This window comes from Taurulus bubalis (assembly GCF_910589615.1).
Source record: "Taurulus bubalis genome assembly, chromosome: 10".
NCBI classification, from domain to species: domain Eukaryota; kingdom Metazoa; phylum Chordata; class Actinopteri; order Perciformes; family Cottidae; genus Taurulus; species Taurulus bubalis.
The window spans coordinates 4,494,357-4,519,504 of NC_136598.1; the positions used below are offsets into that span (position 1 = coordinate 4,494,357).

At 39.4% G+C, this 25,148-nt stretch overlaps 1 protein-coding gene across 1 annotated transcript in view; it reads left to right on the forward strand.

The window, feature by feature from the left end:
* Positions 1–24,074, forward strand: part of stx1a (syntaxin 1A (brain)) — a gene marked incomplete at both ends in the record, with an annotated part of 51,615 nt that extends 27,541 nt beyond the window's left edge. Inside the window, 7 exons of the mRNA XM_079225494.1 lie at positions 8,743–8,817; positions 11,691–11,773; positions 12,135–12,243; positions 19,406–19,479; positions 19,568–19,702; positions 21,891–22,001; positions 23,997–24,074. Coding sequence (XP_079081620.1) covers positions 8,743–8,817; positions 11,691–11,773; positions 12,135–12,243; positions 19,406–19,479; positions 19,568–19,702; positions 21,891–22,001; positions 23,997–24,074 — 665 coding nt within the window. The remainder of the gene's footprint in view (positions 1–8,742; positions 8,818–11,690; positions 11,774–12,134; positions 12,244–19,405; positions 19,480–19,567; positions 19,703–21,890; positions 22,002–23,996) is intronic.
* Positions 24,075–25,148: the final 1,074 nt, after the last annotated feature.

The following is a 25,148-nucleotide window of genomic DNA, read 5'->3' on the forward strand; positions in this document are numbered from 1 at the left end:
TACAACTCTAATGTCTGTATGCTAAATATGAAGCCAGCAGCCTGGCTCTGTTCAAAAGTCTGTAATTATATCTGTATAAATAGTCGGATCTTAATTAATGTGCTTTGTTTCATGTCATTCTGGTTTGATTTGTTTCCATACAACTGAGGGTTTGGTGGTATTAAAGTTGTTCCAGTGCTCTGGTGGTTGGAGATACATGTCACGGGTTGGCTGCGGAGGGAGGACCCAAACAACGGTGTAAAGTACATTTATTTATCAAAAACAAGACGAGGCTTCCAAAAAACAACGACTCAAACGCAGAGGTTCACAGGGATCTAAACTGGCAAACACACAGGACGAACTGACACTGGGGCAGGAGGAGACACACAGGGTTTAAATACACAGGGAAGATGCAGGTGATTAGACACAGGAGGAAACAGGGGCAGGAAGTGCAGGGAAACAGTGGACACAAGAGACAAGGACTTCAAAATAAAACAGCCAATACTGTGACAGACGCTGCATGGGATTACAATTCATCCCAGTTTTGAGTCCATTTGAGGGCTTTAGTGCATTCAAAGGATAAGTCCGGTGTTCTATAGTTTTTGTTGAACAAACAACAGCTGTCTGTGGTTCTTAACCCCGAGCTATTTGGTTTAGAAAAGGGTCACAAAGATTGTTCACCTGAACAACACTTTATCTTGTTATAAAACAACGATGGGAATTTTCTTTAAAAATCGATTCATTGTATTTTGATAAAGATCCATTTATTTTCTGCCCTGCTTCCACATTTCTCGCCTTTCCTCCGGCCTCACGGCGTCTCTTCTCCTCCGCCACTTTGAAACAATCTGACGCTGGCGAGAGGACCAACTGCACACATCGCCATAGCAACACAGTCTTTTATGATGGCAACAAGCGTGACCTGAGGATTTCATTTGAGAGCGTCTGGGAGAGGGATGGAGTGTGAAGCCACAGCTCAATTGACTCCTCAGTTTTGCCCTCCAATTGGCTTCTCTCTCATTTCTCCCTCTCCTCATCCATCGTGCTCACGCCCTCGTTCCCGACAGCCAATAATGAGGCTGAACAGACATACCGAACACACGCACAGCCTAAAACTGAGCTTTGTTTGAATGCCATTATCTCTGTTACGCTGGTGCGGCTGACCTCATAGTGCAGGTCAACAGAGGTTGTTATGGTTACATGGTTATGGAATGAGAGACACTGCTCCATAGCCCTTAAACCTCGACGTCTTTCTGAAGTTGCGCAAACATGCACAAGTGGACACAAAGATGAATGTTTCCCCGAACAGTGTTTGGGAAAAAATCCAGAAATGAAAAGTGCTTTCCTGTTTATTTACCGAGAAGAAACCGTGTTTATAGTGAGAGAGGATTAAAGTGAAGCTGCTTTCTTAAACAGGTCGTTTGTAATTTATAGGTGATTACACTTATGAGGTAACTCTTTCTCTGCATACACACACACCAGAGGTGTCAAGTAACGAAGTACAAATCCTTTGTTGCTTTACTTAAGTAGACATTTTGGGTATCTGTACTTTACTGGAGTATTTATTTTTCAGACGACTTTTTACTTCTACTCCTTACATTTTCACGCAAATATCTGTACTTTCTACTCCCTACATTTTAAAAATAGCCTCCTCACTATTTCATTTTGGTTTGTTTTCATTCCGGCTTGTCATCGTTCAAAAACACACACAGATACGTGCGCGCGCACACAGGTGAGCGCTGAGCACACAGCAGCGGACAGAGAGCGTCGAAAAATATGTCGCGTGAAAATCAGACCGCTATATCTGCGTTTTAAACGCTCCCAGGGTGAAGATGCAACAGCAGCTCTCCTGTGAGGAGCACCGGAGTTCTCCTCGCACCGGAGCAGCTCTCTGAACCCGGAGCAGCTCTCTGAACCCGGAGCAGCTCTCTGAACCCGGAGCGGCTCTCTGAACCCGGAGCAGCTCTCCTGCTCCAGGTGAAACGAGCCAAAGTGCTCGTGTCCTCTACCAACAATGAGCTGCTGGCTTCACATATTACAAAAGTACAAAGTACACGGGCATAAAACTAAGTCATTAATAAATACATGTACAAATGCCTGTACTTTCAGGTAAATGGTTACGGTACGCCGTTAACAGGTTGCGCATGCGCGACTGTACGTGATTTTTTTGGCGTTTTGCCAGAAGTCTCCGTGAGCTCGTCTTTTCCTGCTGTTGCGTTTCTCAAAATAAAAAAACAGATCTAAGCTCAATATTGAGCATGAATTGAGAGAGGCCGTATCAAATCTACAACCCCGTTTATAACATGTGTGTCGAGGAAAGCAGGTCACTGCAGCCACTAATACTGATGCAACCTGATGGCTCACATATCTGCACTCATTCTGTTTTGTTTGGCAAAAAAAATTAAAAGCTTATTGTTTTCCACAATGAGCTATTTAGTAGTAACTAAATATGAGTTATTTTTTGCACAGATAGAACTTACACAAAACATTGTCTGATGGGGCAATCTGATTTACTTGAAAGTGATTGCAATTTTCTTTATTCTGTTACTTATAAAAGCACAGATGAGTCACACAATTATGTTATTTACAGAAAAAGTTTGAGAACCACAGCTTTAAGTGTTTGTGTTGGAGTCGCCGCCGCCTATTTTGCACTATTACAATACTTATAGGCAACTAGTTATCATGTCTTCCGCTCCATGAAACGCATGTTAATGCTCAGTAGTACACATATGGTACTTTAATGTATTTGCATTGTAATAAAATGTGATAATTTTCAATGGGCATATATGCAGCTGAAACGGGTAGCCTAGTGCATCCCACATTTTTCAACATAACATTTTAAAACATTATAGTCATTATGGCCTTTATAAAAATTATTGTTTTGGGAAGGTGGGGTAGTGCACTATAGGCCCCTGAGACGCGGCTTAAGAGTTTGTCCTTAATGGGGAAAAAAATCCCCTTACATTACTTCTACTTTTATACTTTTAAGTAGTTTTTAACCAGTACCAGTACTTTTACACTTTTACTTATTTACGTATTTTTAAACCCTAGTATCTATACTTCTACTTGAGTAATGAATGTGAATACTTTTGACACCTCTGACACACACACACACACATATACATGCACACACACACAAATACACACACGCACACACATATATACACGCACATATACACACACATATACACGCACATATACACACACATATACACGCACATATACACATGCACACACACGCATATGCACACACACGTATATACACACACATCCCAACCACCGCTTATCCAACCTCCTGCCTTCTGGGAGGAGAATGAGGAGCCTCCGGGCGAGAACCAGCAGACTAAGGGACAGTTTCATCCACCAAGCCATCACCCCCCACCCCATATACAGTACACACATGCACACACATGCAGGCACACACATATACAAACACACAGACATATACATATATACATACACACACACACACACACATATACACACACGCGCACAAACACACACATATATAAACACACACACACACTCTCCTTATTCATTTCGCCATGAGGGCCTCAGACTGGCTCCTCTTGGTCTCTAATTTAAAATCACTGTTTACTGCATACATTTTGCCATTGGCAGATACATTATTGAAAAAGCTGCACACAATGAAGATGGAGACCCATCTACGTGAAAAGCTAAACAATGTGTGGTGATAACATGCAAAAGGCCTCGGTGTGTTACTCATACCAGGCTACCTGCTTACGCTTCAGCCATCTCACATTTAAATGAACCCGTCTTTTGCAGCCACTTTTAACATGATGTAATTCCCTCTGTTAACTGCATGTCCACCACGTTGTGCCACTAAGCTGCGTGCACCAGGCTGATGTTCGCTGATATGGAAACATATTTGTTCACCGGATTAAGAGCTTGTGTTGTTTTCTGATCAATGTGTAAAATGTTCGCAATCTCCACTGTGCTGTTATATTTGTATGTTATCATACAAGCTTTTCAGAGAGCTTGTCCATTCTAGTGTTTGTTATGAGCTGCTGGTTATGATTCATGTGATATATATTATTTTGTGTGAATAAAATGAGGCCTCATTGTAATCGCGGATCCTCCACTTTATACCGTCGGTTTGTGTTTCGGAGTTTTCAGCCATTTAGGCTGTTTTTGATCATCATAGAGTAATATCTCAAACTGCCATGAAGAGCATTCATGTAATGGAGATTTTCAATGCAGCCGTGGAGAAGTAGACACTATGACGTTTTTATAATTTTTAAGCTTCTTTATTTTCACAACATATATGCAAACATGTTTAAATTGAACATCTACCAATGATTTAAATCTTCCTCAAACTGTGTAATCAGATTATCCTTTGAGGCTCTGACTGTAATTGGATGCAGATGTTTGCTATGAGTTTCAGTTCAGTAGCTCTACCCCCGTCTCTTATTCATATTTGGGATTTATGCAGCTTTGAAGAAGCAGGTATCGTGCAGAAACAAACTCATTATAGAGAAGTTCTGCAGGCAGTTCGGTTTGATTGAGTGGTCAGACTCGAGTCATTTTAAGGACCATCTTTTATGTCTGCTGGCTTTCAGGGCTTGTTAACATATGGAGATTTGGTTCTCTTGTGGCATTAAGATGATGAATGACTATCTCACTGCTTTCAATGTGCTAAAAATGGCAATTAATGCTCCAGGGTAAAGCCATTCTATTTTCAGTTTTTTCTTCCTTCATGTTCTTTTCTTTATCCAGATTGTTTATAACTCATTCTAACATAATTGTACGCAAATATAAGTTTTTATTAATGGAACAACTATATCTGCTCCTGTATGCACCCATAGCTAGTGTAGGGAATCAATTACTACATATGAATACACAGTTGTTGTAATAATATAAAATTGGTCTTCGTAGGAAAAAGTTATAGGGTAATTGTGGATACTTAAAATGTCCTTTAATCCATCCATCCATCCATCTATTATCAGCCGCTTATCCGGGGTCGGGTCGCGGTGGCAGCAGGTTCAGCAGGCCGACCCAGGCTTCCCTCTCACCCGCAACACTTTCCAGCTCATTCTGGGGGATCCTGAGGCGTTCCAAGGCCAGCCGGGAGATATAATCCCTCCAGCGTGTCCTCGGTCTTCCCCGGGGTCTCCTACCAGTTGGACGTGCCTGGAAAACCTCTAATGGGAGGCGTCCAGGAGGCATCCTGACTAGATGCCCGAACCACCTCAGCTGACTCCTTTCGACACGAAGGAGCAGCGGCTCGACTCCGAGCTCCCTCCTGATGTCCGAGCTCCTTACCCTATCTCTAAGGGTGAGCCCGGCCACCCTGCGGAGGAAGCTCATTTCGGCCGCTTGTGTCCTTTAATGTGTTTTTTAATTATATTAGTGTGTTCTAAAACATGTATTTCATGTTATTAATGCTTAATATGGCTGAAGTAATGTGTAACCAGATGTGCACCAAAACTACCTATGTTATGCACGTGTACATTTTACATTTTTTTCTTTAGTATTTCCTCATTGTCTGCTTAGTGCAATCACAGATTATATAATATAGAATTAGGGAAGTTTCTTCTGTGGAAATATCTTCTCTGCATATCTAATGTGGATGTGGTTAGAGGCCTCTGTAATTAAGTATATTAATAAATGTACTGTGTTATTATATCGAGGTGACGGCAGAATAGAATAGCTCACTATATCCACACATGGTAGACCTGTATGTCATTCTTAAATAGATTGAATGCCAGTTTGTTCAAAATTGACAGCAGGGAAAAAGTAATTATAATCTATTTCCCTTCTGTTCCATTCCATGCAATTACAACAGAAGATCTTGTATTGATGTTTGCAATAAGACTTAATTAATCAAGGGGTCCATTGCTAATTAGCCTGACCTACAACTTTAGATGAAATGTGTTTTCAGTGCCATCTCCCATGTGTAATAATCTAAAATGTGACACATGGTTATGAAACGGTTGGTTTGGCTGGAGCTGAAATGAGCGACAGAAGGGAGAAAAGATTCAAAGGAAACTTCAGTTTGCCATAAGCAACATGGCAACGTGACAGTCACTCCAGCCATCCTTTACTGCTGCTGCCGTCTGAAGCTCGCACTGATGAGAAGAGCCTTGGTTGTATATGCACTAATGTGGAAGATACACAAGTTTGTGGTAAACAACCACTGACCAAAAAAAAAGAAATCCCAAAATAGACTAAGCAACACTGCTGCGACATGCTTCAGCATTTCCATTTACTAGTAAAAAACTAAACAGTTGTTTCACATCCTTTGAGTAAACTGTGCTCAGCAAAGAAACTCTCAATAAATCGTGAGGCTCAGGCTGTATAAAGGCGTCAGTATGCTTCCATCCTTCCATCTTTTCAATATTGGAATTGGAGAGGCAGTCAACAAGTCTACTCTAGTTAAAATTTCTCTCAGCCAAAGATGATCTGTTTTTATATTGTTTTAGTCGATCAACCGTCCATAAACCATATATATTAAATTTAGAAGTAACCAGCAAATGTTTTGCATTTCTGCTTGAAAAATAAAAAAATTGGGGGGATTGATTAATAGATTAATCATTTCAGTTCTAGTTGCAGTTATCAAGTCTCTCAAAAGTACTAAGTACTAAGTACACGGGCATACAACCTCATTAATAAATACATGGCGAAATGCCTGTACTTTCATGGAAATTTTTATGTTACGCCGTTAGCAGGTTACGCTTGAGCATGCGTCTCAAAACAGAATATAGATCTAAACTCAACATTAATTGAGAGCGGCCGTATAACATCTACAATATAAATATGTGTAGAGCACACAGCGGACACACAGAGAGAGAGAGAGAAAAATAACAAATATGTTGCGTGCTTTTAGCTATCAGTATTTTAAGCTATCAGCGATCACTTGTAAAGCCTAACAGTTCATGTATTTGCAGGTCAAGACAAACAGCCTGCAGAGCTCCATAAATGACGTTTCTGACTTCGCATATCGAGGCTCTGGAAATATTCTTCCAAAAGCCTGAAAAACACTGCAGTGACAAAGCCTGCACACTTTGTGGTTGTCATTAAAACTAAATATTAGTCATTTTTGGAACGGATATAACTTTATTTAAATTTTTCTAACAAAGTGATAACACTTTTTGTTTTCCTACCATCATTGTCGTGGAAATTATTGTTAATAATTATTGTGAGGAATAATTAACATTGATATGTGATCAGACAGTCACTTCACATATATTATTATTATTAAAAGGTGATCTGTGCAACTTTGTATCAAACAAGTAGCCCAGAAGGTATAAGACTGTTGGTAGTTGTAAAAATAATAATGAAGAATAATCAAGGAAACCTTGCAAATGAATGCAAAAACCACATGATGGAAATGCTACTTGTAGGGAGACAACATTGACGGTACGGTAGTCTTTTTGTGTTCAGTTAGAGTTCTATCTAAAATTGAATGCAATTTGTGCATTCAGTTAATACAAAAATATGTACCGTAACATTTTGGTCTACGTGTCTTATTTTATCGTATTGTTGTATAATAATAATTCATTCAACGGGGCCGACCCGGCAACCGGACCCAAGCAGAGTCGGCAGCCGGACCCGGGCCGACGCGTTTCTTCTGGTGTGCCAGCTTCGGGCCGATGCTGGCCCCGGTTAGTTTCGATTACGGCCCAGTGCCGGAATCGGGCCAGTGTATTCGGCCCGATTCTGGGGCGTCATCGATGCCGAGTCGCAGCCGAATCGGCAACCGGACGCGGGCCGACAGTGTTTCTTCCAGCGTGCCGAGCCCATGCCGGATCTGGGCCAGGTCGTTTTGGCTACCTGGGTGACATCCTTAAACTATGCATCTGGGCATCTCACCAGATGCCACAAATATATTTTTTTCTTTGTATTTGATTATTGTTTATTCAAGTGTAAAAATATTGTACATGGATTTATATAAATGTAAAAATAGATGTAAGCAAATTGTTCTGTTACTATGGCATAAATCCATTTAATTTAGGGTTAAGAAACCCACATTACTCTATAAAAGATCAAACTTAAAACAGAAGAAAATAACAAAGACAAAGATTACACACGTTATTATGGGGCAGTGGTTCTGAACTGCTTAAGCTAATATTAAATAAATAAAAAAGTCGGGAATGAAGCGAACTATCACAAATAGTAAACTCATGCAAGTAAAGCGTGTTGTGAACGCAGTATTGAGGAGTGTGAGTACTGCACTATGCTGCATTCAAAATTCCCTTCAAAATAAAAGACCCGTGACTCACTGAAAACGGGCCTGACACAATTGCTCTATGAGGTGCGCCACGATTTAAAAACTTGATCGGCAAAGTTGTGGCAAGCTGCCACAAAAACTAGGCAGTTTTTGAGAGGTGCCACTGAGAGGTGCCACAGGAAATGCCGAGACGAGGTGCTGGTGCCACAATTAAGTTGTGGCAATGCCGCAAAGTTGTGGCAAGCTGCCACACAAATTGCCCTCTCTCCACAGTCGCCCACAAACAAATATGTGTATGTTTGAGGGTGTGGGACTCTGGATGGAAAAGAGGAGAGTGGACTGTTGAGGGAAGTGAAGGACGCTGTGTAAAAGAGAGAGCACAAGGGAGGATAAAATGTGCTGCTGCGGATTAAATCTGATGAATTGTTTGTCCCTGTTGGGAATGACATTTAGAGTAATTTCTTGGGTGTCATTGGTTCTGTATCTGGGAAAGTGGATGGTTTGTGTGATCGGTGAGTCAGTTAAGTCCACTAATCTCTTTTCTCCTCTTCTCTCCTGCCCTCTTCTTTCCTCAGAAACTAAGGTGGAGCTGGAGGACCTTATGACAGACATCAAGAAGTTGGCCAACAAAATACGCTCCAAATTATTGAGTGAGTATAACTCTTCTATTTTTTGCCAGCTATAGCTAGCTGCAACTAAAGACTATTTTCTGCGTCAGTGAGACCCGTTTGCGTTTTTGTTTTCAACTATTAGGACACAAATGTTGTCAAATTGCCACGAGTTTCAAGATTGGATCAGCAGCCAAAAAAAACACAGAAAAAAAACAAATCTTTCGGTTTGAAGTTGCAATGAGCAAAGATTTACTAATTTTACATAATAATTGATTGTTGTACAATTAGTAATTTTGAGCTCTTTCGGTTCCAGCATTAGCCTATAACAATTCTTGATTATATTTTGTGTTATCAATATGAATTTGCAAAGTAACTATGAACTAAAGGTATTAAATACATTTGGTGGAGTAAGTACCTTGTTACTTTTTACCTCAATAAGTAAAGCAACAAAGACTTCATAAGAAATTATTAGCATAATCAATAAATTGTTTGAGCAATTTAAGATGAGAGACAAGCTTTCCAAATGTGAGTATTTGTTTCTTTGATATTGTCTTACATATTAGTGAACTAAATATTTTTGAGTTTTGGACTGTTGGTGGAACAAATGAGAACAATTTGAAGATGCCAAATGACGAAAACAGATGGCAGATGCATTGATAATGAAAATAATAACAAGTTGCAGCCCTGTAATTTGTATCACAGTAATACATCCATATCCATAACCAGTGTGTGTTTGCAGTTTTTATGTGATGTGATAGCCAGAGTTCCTCAGGAGAGGAGAGAGGAGAGACCAAGTGAGACATGAAGAGACAAACCTGCAGTGGGCAGAGTCAGTATCGCTGACAGTAGTGTGAACTGACTAATACAGAAACATATTGTATGCAGGCATAACTCATAGCTGCACTTCCTGACATGTGCAATGAGCATTCTTGTTTGTTTATATGTGTCTCTCCCCCTTTTCTGTTTTGCTTGTAAAAAACTGTTATCATCATTTTTACACTTTCTTGTATTCACCAATTTCATATAGCTCATGTTCATGTTGTCTCTTTCTCCTTTTTCTTTGGGTATATTTGAAGATTTTCTCATCTTCGTAGTCCAAACTTCTGTGTCCACACATAACACATGTTCTATTAAATAAAACATGCGGTAATAAGGGACAGAGATAAAAGATCTGTATCTTCACGAAGATCTTTTACGAATGTACAAAGATAATAGCCCATATCTCTCATCTCCTGTGTGCATACAGCCTATACACACACACACACACACACACACACACACACACACACACACACACACACACACAGTGTTGTGTGCACATATATGGACACTGATACACACAAGTGCTATCAGGCACAACCGGCTCCTCACAGGCCTCAAACGGTGTCTCTCCAGTTCGAATCAGTTGTTGACACAGGATACCTTTGTGTAAGTGTGTGTGCCTGCTTGTGTGTTTGCTTGTGTGTGTGCGTTTGTGTGTTGGGTTGGTCAGTAAGTGATCTCATCTTATTAAAACTGCATCCTGGGAAAGGTCCTCAAGAAGGACAGACATCATTTACTCTATCATTTGGTTTGTACTCATTCTAAATGTTGTTCAGATCCATTTGTGGGAAAGTGTTCACCTGTTAAAAGTAAAACAAAAAAGAAGAATTCAAGAAATTTGGTGAACTAAAAGTTCTCTAAAATACCATAATAACAGATCTGTTCTGATGTATATATATATATATATATATATATATATATATATATATATATATATGACATATGTTTATTTTTACAGTATTTTACAGGACAGAGTACTGTGTATTTAGAGCCTGCTTTGCCTTATGTTATGTTTAAGTGTCAGATTTTTCAGAGATTATTACAAATGACCACATTCTTGAAATTGAAATTGCTCATTTCTAACTGTATAAGGGAACGTGTTTACTTTGTTGGCTGTAGCTGTGAAAACAACAGTGGCGGGCCGTCAGGGCCTGCTAAGCCTTCTCTGCTGGCCTAAACAGAATCATAAAGTTATAGCTATTTTATAATTTACTTCTTTTTTTTTATAATTAAAAGTTATGGCTATTTTATAATTTAATTGTTTTTCACAAATACACGACATGTATTATAATGATTTTCCACCATTATCTTATTTTCTCATTGCACAGCTTCCTCTGTTGCTCTGCCTTCAGCCTGCAGCTTCCAGCCTGCTGCGTGGCTGCTGGTTAAGGATCTGGTTAAGAGCGCTCATCCAATCACATTTCACCTCTGTTTCTCTGGTAGATTAGCGGCTTAAACTACATGGAGAGGCCTTCTAGCATTATGGACATGTGCGCCGCGCCCAGCTGTTGAACAGCTGATAGAGAATTTGACTCAGACTGAAGCGCAGGTAGAAAATCCACGGCCCGCCACTGGAAAACAGGGAGGAAAATAGTTTCTCTGGGGTTGTCACGGTGGACGATCTGTCTCTCAGTGCGTCCAACACTCTGGTTCAGAGCGATATATCTCCACAACTGCTGCTGCTGACCAGAGTAGCATGCAAACAAATGTGGTTAAGGATCTCTTGATCTTTCTTCTTCTTCCACCACCCTCATGTCAAAATGTCTGTCTATCTATTTGGCAGAGGGCCATGATGTTTTCTGAGCACATTTTGGCTCTCATGAATACAATCCTTTTTTTTATTTTATGACCTTGTAACCTTTCCTTTGGTGCCAGTGTGCTATCCTCAGATTCACACTTTATGCCACACTCCCACTAAGTAGTGTCAGCACGTTGTTTGTTTCATCCAACACTTTTCTTTTGTGTGGCGTTAGGAGCTTCCAGAGGCAGTCAGCAATACTCTAGTCTTTATATTTTGCTTTTCTTGATGATTTTCAAGAGGAGCTCTCACCCTGTAATTTGATGTACATTTTGTGTATCTTTCTTTCCAGGTATCCAGCAAATCATTGAGCAAGAAGAAAAAGAAGAAAGTCAGAACAAGTCATCAGCTGACCTGAGGATACGCAAGACACAGGTACAGTTCAACTAAACTTCACTCAGTTAAAATGTTTTATAAAAATGTAATTCTTACATTTATCTTGCCACTACAACCTGCAGCTCCTCCATTTCCTATGTGCAGAGTGTTTTGTGGGCCAATGGTATCCATCAACACATTCAGAAATCCAGTGTATTTTAGTATGATTACTTTTTTTGTTTTTTACTTTTTCAGTGTGAGCATACTCAAAACATACTCGGTTAGTTTGTAGTATGGAAAGTGGACACAGCCGCACCGACAGTGACGTCAATGAATGCTTGCACCTGCTTACCTCCTGCTTACAATTGTAATTACTTAATAAGTCTGTGTCTACTGCTGTTGTTCCTCGCTATGTCTCTAGCACTCCACGCTGTCTCGTAAGTTTGTCGAGGTGATGTCAGAATACAACACCACCCAGTCGGACTACAGGGAGCGCTGCAAGGGACGCATTCAGAGACAGCTGGAGATCAGTGAGTAGACCTGAGACGAAACCTCCCACCACACTTCAGACTGAATGCACACATGTTAACACTGAATTGCAGTAACACATCTGCATCTCTTTCCAGCCTTAGTGTTTTTTTAATGTGTGCCGTTTTCTCATATTTATTTTGCATTAGAGATTTATGAGCAAGTTGTTATGTGAATTGTTCAGACCAACTACATACCTTCCATAAAAGGGTAACTGGCAGATAGGTTTGGTCAGCTTTGGTAATTTCTGTCCAAAACAGCTCTTTACTCAATTATTTTAAGGTGCTTGTCAAAATAGCTAATAATATAGTTTTCGCCTCTATTCTCCATCACTTTTTGAAGTGTGAAAATCCCTCTACACCTGCACAGTATTGTTATCGTCCATTTTAACAAGAGCATTACTATGTCTACTACTCGTATGAAAGTGTGACCATGTGAAGTAAAGATGTGCCAGTACTGCTATGTGTCTGATATCTCTGATTTACTGTCTACTCTTCTTAGACGAGTCCATTTTTGAATTATAGACATGCCAACTACTGCAGTGTTGCATTGATTTAATTTTGACAAAATCTATGAAATTCATGAGAAGTCCCATGATGGCTGAAGCGGGCTCATTTCTATTTGTGCAGCCTTTGCTTTGTAATTTCTGGCAGGAGAAAACTTGCTCAGCACCACATCCTGTTGGTAACAGCATGAATCGTCTTGATTTACATGAATGGGTCTTTTTGACAAGCAGTTAAAGTAACTAGAAATTAAATGACACCCACCAACATTTACTCTTCTGGGTTGACAGGCAGTTTGTAATAATGTAATGTAATAATTATGCAAATATATTTAGTACATTATTTTTCTTCTGCATTTATGTTATTCACTGTTTGTTCCATTTGATATTTAAATATCTGTTTATGCACTTCTTTAACTTTGATGTTGCAAATATGTGAAAACAAATGCTAAAAACCTCCCACAAAAACTTCCATAAAACAATGTACATCAGTGACAGCATAACATAAAACCTGGAGTACATCCAACCAATCATCTTCAGCAAAGACAAACATTTAATCATTTTGTTTAGAGAGAAATGTCAGTTTATCCAATCCATACAGTATTGTATTTGTTTTCTCACACAACAAACACTTTACCAAAACACATACATCACCAACACCCATATACATGCACATGGCGGGTTGCTTCAGCCCCGATGGGATCTCCTCACGCTGTGTGCCTTGTATGATTTGACAGGCATTAGCTGCAGACACTGCCACGGCACCCTGGCAGGCTGCACCTTGCCAGCTGCCCCTAAAAGTCATGGTTGCACACAAAGGCCCACAAAGGAATGCAGAGAAGAACACTATGACTCACTAAGTGGTAATAGCAGAGGAGAGCAGGCACAGTCATGCTGCAGGACACTTTGCACAGACGTAATTTCTTCTTGCCATCTGTCAGACACATGCAGCAGGTCTGTGTGTGTGAGCACTGCCCAAAATACACTGCATCTGGTCCAGTCAAATGAACAGCAGTGACCACACACACTACTTTCTGGAGTTAATCAAAGGACAGACACATCCATCCTCGAGGAATAAACACACACACACACACACACACACACACACACACACACACACACACACACACACACATACACACACACATACACACGTGACTCACTTTTTCATAGAGCTCCTCTAAACTCATTTTGATTTGATTTGCCAGCTGGTGGAGGCCGTAGCTGATATAGATGAAGTAAGAGCACAGAGGAGGGGGTCAATTTTCCCATAAGAACCTGGACCAATATCTCCTTCAAGGAAAATTATGGGGGACATAATACAGACTGAATAGACCACATAGAACACATTTCTGACATTGTTTTCAAAATAGTGTCACATTTTTTGGGAATGTTACATATATGTCACATTGGGCATTAATGGTAAGAAAATTGTATTAATAATTACATAATTATAACATGATTTTTTGGTTTCCAGTTGTTTTATATATGCTTATAATAATATAATGCTAATATGAACAATATACAATATGTTAGCTAAATATCATTGAATCAGCCAAATTAACTGAGCAGATCATAATTACTTTTCGTATTGTGCATATATGTCACACTGGGTTCTTCGTGAAGTTTTTAGCTTAAATTCCCGATGTGACGTATGTGTCACAACGATTTTTATCTGATTGGTTTTATATCAAATGGTAAATCTGACCTTTAACAACGAAACACAAGCTTTTTTAATTGAGCATTTCCTTCAGATCTTTACAATCTGGATCAGCCATCTTGAAAAGGTTGTTGGGAACATAAAATCACATGACCCTGTCACATGACCCACCAAGACTTAGGGACTTCATGAGATAAAATCAAGGATGAAGCTGTATATGGAACTTTCCAGAACACAACCTTTTTGAGCACCATGATATTTTTAGGCTTCTGCTCGAAATTGCATACCCAAACTAAAAGGGTGTATCTCTGCAACCACTAGGGCTATTTTAATACTTTTGGTGTTATAATAAACAAGTATAATGTGAAATGTTGTTCAGATGTGTAAATATCAGTCTATATATTACTGGTTAAGAGTAAATGAAGATGACACACAGCATAAATTAAAAGTAAGAAAAAAAGCACTTCCAGGATGATTATTTCTTTTAAATGATGCATTCGTAAGGTCTAAAGCTCTCCCAAATCATAACATAATATGTGAACATTATCGCTGCAAAGTTTGACTTTGAAAAAGTGAAGCAGAACAAAGTTAGAGAGGGTTTAGTACAGAGAAAATCCAGGCGAGAACACAGTAAAAAACAAAGTTTAACAACAATACTTTTTATACTTTTGTGATTATCTTTCTTTCTGTTTGAGTTTTTTGTTAAATGGCTTAAAGAATCATCTTGTAGCAAAGGCTTTGATGTTTAATTTGATGTGCAACATCAATATATTTTCTTGTGATTTATATGTTTTTTTGGCAGTACAAAGAAAAATAACCATATATGGTTCTGTGGTGTTTTAAAGGTAGGATGTCCCCGTGGGTCCTAATGGGATAAGTATGAGACGGCAAAATAAATGCAGTTCAGGCTTTTGTAGGAAACAAAATTGCAAGTCTCCAGTAAAGCTTTTCCCTTATCAGTACCTGATAGCTGACTATCTGATTACCTGACAGCTCAGGTTCTGTCAGGCTGAATATCGACGTTTCCTCTGCTGCTTCACTCCGTTTGCTTCTGGATACAGAGATAAGAGAAACACAAAAGCAACACTATGACATACTGTGAACGTGTAATCGTCAAGCCGATCGCATTTTATTTCCCTATTTATATATTTGCATTGACCACCACCAAACTGCCTTTCGATATACTGTATGTTGTGTTTCTTCTGTTTGGATAAAATGCTTCCACCTCTTCCCAGCACACTATTTTAAGGATGCTGATATTCGGTCACACCTTTATCAAGGCAAGCGTTCTACTTCTGCAGAATACATACTGTATTATTTAATTGTTTGGATAACTTTGTCCCCTTCCTTATCTAATTAATAAACAAAGAAAAAAAGAACAAGCTGCTGAGCTTACACATATTTGCTTTTTTGTCATGACTTTGATGGGAAGCTTGATACCAAGCTTGTCTTTGTTCAGTAATTCTGAATCCAGCTTCAGCCTCATATTTAACAGGCAAATATAATATATTCATATTATGTCTCAGCAAAAAAGCAGATAAGTGTCCAGTATTTACCAGTCAATTCCTTTAAAGGCACATATCTTTCTCATTGGAACTTAACAACATTGCCAATTACAATGTAAACACTTCTGTAGTCTTTTGGTTTATTATTGAATGTGAATATACCACATTTAGTTGCGTCTATAAGCAGACCGGCACCGGGCGGATGGAGGGGATGTTGGTCACAGTCATCGCAGGGCATCTTTGACATTTGATTATTATATTTGATTTCCCTGCAGACACTCCTTTAGCTGGGAGAGACACACTCACAGAGTCGGGGAAGAAGACAGATGTACATACACTAGCACATTCCTACTGTAGCAAACTGATTGACCTGTACAAGTACAGATAAGCACATGCTTTTCTCGTGCTTTTGCAGGTGAAATTGCAGCGAACAAAAGCATAAAAATGACTTTCCTCTTTCGCTCTGCGTGTGTGAACATTTGTGTGGTTCGTCTTTTCACTCTCTTTTCTTCATGTGTGTAACATAACAATGTAAATGAAATAATACTGTTACTCGCAGCAACATAGTATGAATGATTTAATAGCCTAAATATGCTACCGGTGCAACGAGACTTCTTGGCTTCTTATTCTCCGGGTTTGGGTCTCCATGGTAACAAACAAGAGCCTCCCTCGAAGCCTGTCAGGGCTTTAAAAAAAGGCGATGAGGAGTGTGTGTGTGTGTGTGTGTGTGTGTGTGTGTGTGTGTGTGTGTGTGTGTGTGTGTGTGTGTGTGTGTGTATGTGTCTGTGTGTGTGTGTAGGAAGTGAGATAAATAAGATAGGGTAGCACCAGAGTGCCTTCGGTTTTTTCCCTTCTCCACAATTATCCATGACTCATTGTCACTCGTCTCCGTCCTTTAACTCTAACTGTGACCCTCTTTAATGTTGTGGTTTTGGCCTTAATGATGGAGATATTATTTATAATCAGAGAGGCCTGGAGAATAGGGAATACATCACAGCGATGTGGTTTCTCACTCCTCTTTGGGTCCTTTCATTTGTCAAACTGCGAAATGTCATTGCAGAACATGAGTAGATTCTCAAGCACGGGAATGAAAGAGCAGGACCACTTTACCAATATTAAATTAAAGTCATTGCTTTGATATGGATATGAAGTTTGGATTAGACACGCTAGGCCCAGTTTATGAAAAAGTGCGTTCTGAAACGCACATGGACACACGTTCATGCATCAGTAAAGCTTCATCAGTATTCTGTTCATGAACGCAATAATCGGCTCTGCCTCCCAACGTCATCGCTCACCATCAACCTTCCCGCTCTGCACTGAAGCCTTCATCTCATATAAATACAATGCACACACATACTCAAACACACTCTGATTAGGTCATGAATAGAGGTTTTGTTGTTGCCTCCAAAAGCCCCTTGGAGCCACAGCTGCTGGTGTTCCAGAAAGGAAAGAGCAGAGCGGTATCTGGCTGTGCAGGTTAATTAATTTACATTGTGGGTAAAAATCCTTGACTGTATATAAGAAGTGGACGTCTTCATCATGACCTCACCCATTGCTTTAGGGACTTCCATTTTAAAGTTGTAGTTTGGCCTTTTGGCCATTGCCAACTTTGAACGGAGGTTACCATATTTGGATTACGAAGGAGTGACGAACACTCCGGTAGTGGTAGCAACCTATCAATTACAATGAACTCGCCCAAAGGCATTACCTATTTTATCGTCTATTTTACTCTAAACTAGGCCATCATTTACTAAATGAAGATCATGCTGTATTGAAGAAGAATTGAAACTAGTGATTGAGACCAAAAACTCTAATTTTCACTTAGACTTCCATAACCTCAGATTTCTTTCTGCAATCAGAGGAGTCGCCCCTGACAGCCATTAGAAAGAGTTAGTAAGTAAAGCGGCACTGCAGGCAAAGTTAGTGCTCATACACAAGAATATTTGTAGATGTAGCAAAGAGGTGAACTAGGTCAAGTCTCTCGATGGATAAGGAGTCAACACATCAGCAGGAAGAAGCAATAAGATGTGCTGCTGTGGCACAAGCAGGGAGAGTTGATATAGAGAGATAGAAATGTTGTTGGGGGTCAGGGAGTATTGAGGAAAACCTAAAAAGGTATTAAATAGGTTTCTGATCTGATCTGTTCTGATACTATCAAACATGACTGATTCTCAGTATGTACATGTGACCTGTCTTCTTTTTAACATCCCACAAAGCAGTGCCTACCTTCTTATGTTATGGTCATGTCTTTTAACGACAAGAAAATCTAACTTTCACAGTAGGTTTTAGAAACTAGAGAAACAGAGATTCAAACTGCTCAAAATAGAATACAAAACCTGCAAATTATTCATTAATCCTTGTTCTAACATAATTAAAGGCTAATGACACTTGTGTCATGCACAGGATGACAGAGGTGATGGAGGGCAAATGCTAGAATGCAAAAAGTATTAATGAGCAGTTTTGTCTATATTCCTTAACGGCTTCAAAATCTACCATGGATCCACCATGGATTCTTTTATTACTGTTGTACTGTATATTTATATTACTTGTTTTTATTTTAGTTTACTATGTGTCTCTTGCTGCTATAATCCTGCAATTTCCCTGCTGCGGGACTAATAAAGAATTATCTTATCTCTTTTGACAATTAGATCAGCAGAGGAAACAAAAGATAATAAATAAGAGACTCAGGAGAGGCTAGTCTTTTTAAAGCCTTGATTATACTCTTCTTATTAGCCTGACCAGCATCTGGATGTGGAAAACCTTATTTGGACAAGAAAACATGCCCGACTGGTTCAGTCATTGTTAGATGTCTGAACTGATGAGCAGACCATTTCTGGCTGGAGTTCAACTGAACTGTAAACCTTTAAGTGTTTGGGACGGAGCCCTGCTTATATGACGGAAGTGGCGTCTGGTGTTAAAAGTGTGCATGTGGAGGCTAGTGGTCATGAGACTCTAACTGAGCCTTGTGTTTGAGGTTGGATTCAACTAAACATTTGAGATGCCTGGTTGAATCCTAACAAATACACAAACACAAACTTAATCCTGCAACATTTAGATCAGCTGAAAGTAAAAGTTAAGGGTTCTGCTTCTTATCCAGATCCATGATGTTATAGAATAAATTACAGCATTTAGGATTGTTAATTTACACCCACAACTGTTCAGAGAGATGTAGGAATAAAGAGTTTAAAATGCAGCATATACAGGAGTGACAGATGGATAGAGAGAGCATTTACATACAGCTCTTGTTTTAATCCTCAAACAGACATGAAGAAGATGGGGGTATTATGCTGGGGGTGTTATTATCAACTAGGGAGTTGTATTAGTCTTTTCTAATGATGTCTTCAACCACTATAGTTTGGATAACGTTTTATGACGATAGCATTGCACCTACACTTCCTAAATCCTGGGCTGACATGTGCTGTAATATCCACAAACAGTAAAGCTCTTTAATGTGATTGCTGTTATATATGTTTATGGTTGTGTGTTTACCCTTTTAGCTGGGAGAAACACAACAAATGAGGAGCTGGAGAGCATGTTGGAGAGTGACAACCCGGCCATCTTTACATCGGGGGTAAGCAATTGGACAAATACAAGATGAACACACACAAAGCAATTTTTTTAATCTAATTTCACCCCTCTCTTAACTTCTTCCATCTTAGATCATTATGGACAACATCACCGAGCAAGCTATGAATGAGATTGAGACGCGGCACGCCGAGATCATCAAGCTGGAAAATAGTATCAGAGAGCTTCACGACATGTTCAGGGACATGGCCATGCTGGTGGAGAGCCAGGTGAAAACATCGATCCTCTCTCAGTACCTACAGCTCTGTGGTTTGGGGCTCAGCCAAATGCATGTGAAAACAGACTTGCATGCATTCATGAATTGGCAATCCATCTGTCAACATGGACAATACAAAGAAGAGTTGCGATTCCAGTTTGTAGATTTGGAATTTCTTCCTGTTCATGGTTTGTAATTGTGCCCTAGGTTGCATAGGTTGCCTAGCATGCTGTGTTCGCAGTGATACAATCATCAAGCAGCTATCCTGCTGCAGCAGCAGCTGCTTCTCCCTGTCATGGAAATAACTCCACTTCAGACAAATGGCAACTGGCAGTATTTTCATTTACAAACAAGTTGTATAGTGTTTTAGTACAGCGTTGGAAGGAGATTATGTTTTCAGCTCCATCTGGTTTTCTGTTTGCAAATATCTCAATACATTTAAACAGAATTTGGGGCACAGATAATAATTGGCTCAAGGATCAGTTTGTTGGAATCATAATCTGTATTTGGGATTGCTGCCATTAGACAATTTTTTAATACGTAATTATCATGCTGCGTTCATGAGCTTGAAGGAAAATCGGACGACTGGGACTTTCAAGTTGGCAACTAAACAGCGTTGCATTCACTTGCTGTTTTTAAGAGCCTTAAATTAAATAAACCTTATTTTTTTTACAGGTTCTTTGGATTTGTGAGTTGAGAATTGTTGAGAATTTGTCATTTCCCTCTGGTATAAATTAGATTTGGTTAGAGAGCGAAGATGCTGTATAGCGTACGTTGTGCCAAGGTCATGCAGTGAGCAGTGAGCGACTGCACTGACAATCTGTAGTTTCCGTACTATATAGCTTCATCAAAGCCAAATGCGTACATTATCCTTATAACGTGTCAGAGTCAAGAGTTGAGTTCTCATTTAAGTGTTGAGCTGCAGGAAAACTGTAGGTCTGGCCTGTACATGTTACTGCATGAGTGTGTCGGCTGAACCCCCACGGACATTAAATGTTTCCCTCATCAGAAATATTTAGTCTGAATTGTGCAAAAGTGAATACGAGCAGATGCAATAAAATATGCTGAAAGAAAAATATGAAAGTTTGCATTTCATCATGCAAGTAATTTAAATTATAGCTAAATGCAAAAGCAGGCTAATTTTAGTGTGGCAGTGATAATTGCTTAAATGTCTAATAATTCAGTAGTATTGTGTGCTTTTGTGTGTATACTTTCATTCTCTTGTCAGCCATATGAATGCTCTAATTCTAAATAACTCAATTAACAAAACCCTTCTTTTATTAACATAATGCCACATCTTTTTAAATTATACTTGAGTCTGTTCATTTTGCTTTTCTCAGCTTTGCATTCTCTTTCCCCTCTTTTTCACACAACCCTGTGACACCACAATGACTCTGAGCTCAGAACAGAGAGCAGCGCTCCCCTTCTCATAAAGAAAGGTAATTTACCGATGATTCTTTCTTTTCTTTTTTGTTTCTTGATACCTAAAATCTGCTTTACCTTAATTGTCACTCTAATGCAAACGGGTGATTCAGTATTTTTTTTTACAATCCTGGGTCAAGAGTAAGTGAGCAATATTAGGCTTTCTTTGTTATTGAATGTTGCTATAAACATAGTAAATGGCCTCTGCTGCTTTCATAAATGAAAGGGTCTGTATGGAACATGTGGCTATAAATAGAGAAAGAGAAAACAGCAATTAGTATCTTTTTCAAAACCAGTCTGTCCCATTCTCTAAGATATTTATATAAAAAGTATGAACGAGGCATCATGTCATTATTACTTGAAATCTATCAAATCTAATCTTGATGTGGTTGAAGATACTGAGTTCTCACGCTCCAACAATGACTGTCTCTTGTTCTCTGTTCAGGGGGAACTGGTGAACAACATTGAGCGCAGTGTGCTGAACGCCCGTGATTATGTGGAGCAGGCAAAGGAGACCATTCCAAAATGCAAAAAGTTCAAAAAGACCGGCAGGCGGGTGAGATGCAAGATGCACACATTCTACCAACTGACTAATTATTTCCTCTTTCCTTTGTCCCTTTTTGCTTTCTCTTCTCTCTCCTTCACCTTCTCACCCATCATGTCTCCCCTTTACCTCGCCTCCTCTCCATCTGTATCCATTCCTTTTTCCTGCCTCCACATCTGGCTCCCTATTTCCTCTTCATGTCTTCCACACCTCCTCTGTAACTAACCTCTCCTAGGGGGAAATGATAGACCGCATAGAGTACAATGTGGAGCACTCAGTAGACTATGTGGAGAGGGCAGTATCAGACACTAAGAAGGCGGTTAAATACCAGAGTAAAGCCCTGAAGGTGAGTCGCATACACAACAAAATAATGCATGGGCACAATCAGGCAATGAAAACGTGAAAGATAACTTCAGAAGCATTGCATGTAGATATTGTAGTGTCTAACGGCCGTCAGTGTGTGTGCATGCGGAGCATGTGTGTCTTTACTGTATTTGACATATTCTACAGCAGTGATTTCAAATCAGCGGTTTGGGTATCTCAAGGGGTAGATTACTACTACAGGGGTGTAGATCTAAAAGGAGCCTACTATAACCCACATGATCACCTGCTGCTGAGAGTTTATGAAATCTGTAAAGTATTGTCAGCAGGCAGAGAAAGACAAAATAGGTGCAACTAATGTGGATAAATTATTAAAACGTGGGCCACGGCGAGTTGTAGTGGTACAAATATATATTCCAGCTCTTTCAATACATCCATAAACCCACTTAAAAACACAAAATGTTGTTTTTACTCTTTCTTTCTTTTTTACCGTTACAGATAAATGTTTATTAGTGAGCTTTAGAGGGGCTGGGAAGTGGATTTTGTTATCTTTGAACAAAACCAGCGTAGCTGTTTCCCCCAGTGTCCAGGCTTTACGCTAAGCTAACCTGCTGCGGGCTCCAGCATCTTAATGACCTTATCTGAGAGTGATGTTGATCGTCTCATATAACTCTCACCTTAAAGTGAAGAGGTGTATCTCGCCAAATCTTTAACTGTTTTAAACATCAACAATTCCACCATCCCTGTATCCTCTTTTCACTTCCCCTTTTAAGAAATGGATAGCGCTAAATAACATCCACACATTTGGTACATCAGTCGGGGTACTTGAGCTCATGTGACTGGGCTGTAGGGCCACAGCAGACAATATCCACTGGGAGCAACAGTTCCACAGTCCATAAAGAAGTTATTCACTGGGTTCCCTTCATTCCTTCATTTAACAAGTTATGCCACAATGGAGCAACTCTGCCACCTCTTGGTAGATATCTATAATAGCACTCAAAGGTTGAAGAATGTCATACATCACATGACCCCAATCTACTACAAGGGCCATCTACATGATTGTGTCCTCACTTATAATTAAAGCACCAGCTTTCTTTCTCTTTTTTCTTTTCTTCTGTCTCTGTTTCTCATTCGGTCTCTCATTACATCCACTGAATCATTATCTGACACTTTGTCCGCCTTGTTTCTCCTCTCATTTACTCCATCCAGAAGGTGATGCTGATAGGAGGTTGTATTGCAGTATGTCTCACAGTCCTCATTATTGCCCTCGCAGTTGGACTCAGTTAGAACCCTCAGAAATCCCCACAGAGCAGACAGGGCAGGAGGTGATGCCTCTCTCTCAGGGTGTAAACATGTACTGTACAGTGGGGCTCTCTCTGTGTGCAGTGTCAGTAACTGCTTGTCAAGACATTACTGTCCTGGAGGCAGTGCAATATGTATCTGTGCACTCAAATATGTTTACATTAACTTTGACGTACATGTTTTAATATTTACTTTTATCTAAACTAAACAGTTGAACTTTTCAAAGAGCTAACTTTCTTTTGTGCTTTGTGTTTTTGTTCCATGATTCACATACTGTACCTTCATCATATGCATGTTCTGCAGTCTGCAGTCAGCTTTGCATGTTTTTCACAAAGCTGCAGATTTTGTTATGTTAATTGATCATCCAAATAAAAAGCATTTGAATATATGTTAAATATGAGAAAGATTCACATTTGTGGTATGTGGGAAAATACTGCATGTTAATATATTAATAATTGAAGAAAGTGCAGGTACAACATATTGAAAGTAGAGGGTGTGGAAATGCTTCTAAATCATCAGATACAATAAAAACAAATAGTCTTTCTCTAAGCTGCGTTGCCTTTTTCTGCTTTTCTTGGAAGATTTTTTTCTTTCTGATTATTATAAATATTGTTACATGAGTTAAAGTAAATTACAAGTCATATCTCTCACAAGTTTTTCTCTGCTCCCAATTTGCTGCCATGGATGCCTGTCAAATGTTATTGTTAACACTTGACAGAAGAAAATTATGATTATTATATGCTGTGTGGTACTGGGAATTGTCATTGCTTCCATAGTTGGGGGAATGTTGGCCTAAACCACGATACATCACGTCACACAGCCGCACACAGAGCAAAAACACGACAGATTCCCATTTTCTCTTTCATGAATGCAATCCATTACGAGGTGCGTTACACACTGTACGACACATTGTACGACACATTGTACGACACATTGTACGACACATCGTACGACACATTGTACGACACATTGTACGACACATCGTACGACACATTGTACGCGCGGTGGAGATGCCAGAGGTGTTTCCGCATGAGTTGCTATTCTGTAAATGTGTGGTGCTGCGAACTGTTTACCTGAGTGTTGAGTGTTGTCAACGATATGATGTTTCCAAAAGTGAATTCCTGAATGAATAAAAGTTACTATATGAAATGTAACCCTATACTAATACATTCCAGATTCCAAATATGACACATATTCAATTGTAATGTCTATTTTGTGTTGTACAGGCAAATGACAGGCCACTAATCTGCAGTGGTTTTTAAAAGCCAAGTTATCTATTTACATATTATTTACTTTATCCTTTCTTTCTACGTTCTCTCTCTAATGTCCTCTACCTCCCTTCAAAGGCTGGCATGGTTTAGTTCACTGTAAATTTATGTTTTTTTTTCAATCGCAAAGGCTAAAGAAGAAAAGTTGGATATTTTGTTCATCACACTGGCAAACTTTTCAAATGTCATCTCGTGTACTTGACGTCATCTGGCTTTACCAGTTGTGCAGCCTTTCTAACCGTTGCTCCATGTTGAGTGTCAGCGCGTGAATGTGAAATATAGGATATGCGTGTGTTCATTTGTAGCTTCATATTTCAACGTGCCGTGTGTGAGTCGTGGGACGAGAACACGAGTGCATGTTATTAGCCACGTGTGTCTTTGTTTTGTATAAAGTGTAAACAAATTTAAAGCTCTCTAACACTGCCGGTATGTTCAAATAAGCTGTTAAAATAGAGTCTAGTCTGGTTTGGATTGATTATTCTGGTCTATAAGTGACAAATACTTGTTGTTTTTGTCTTTTTATAAACAGAACATATCCCTCTGCCAAGCTACACTGTTTATTTGTATGAGTAAACATCATGAGTCAGTGAAAGCATCAGCAT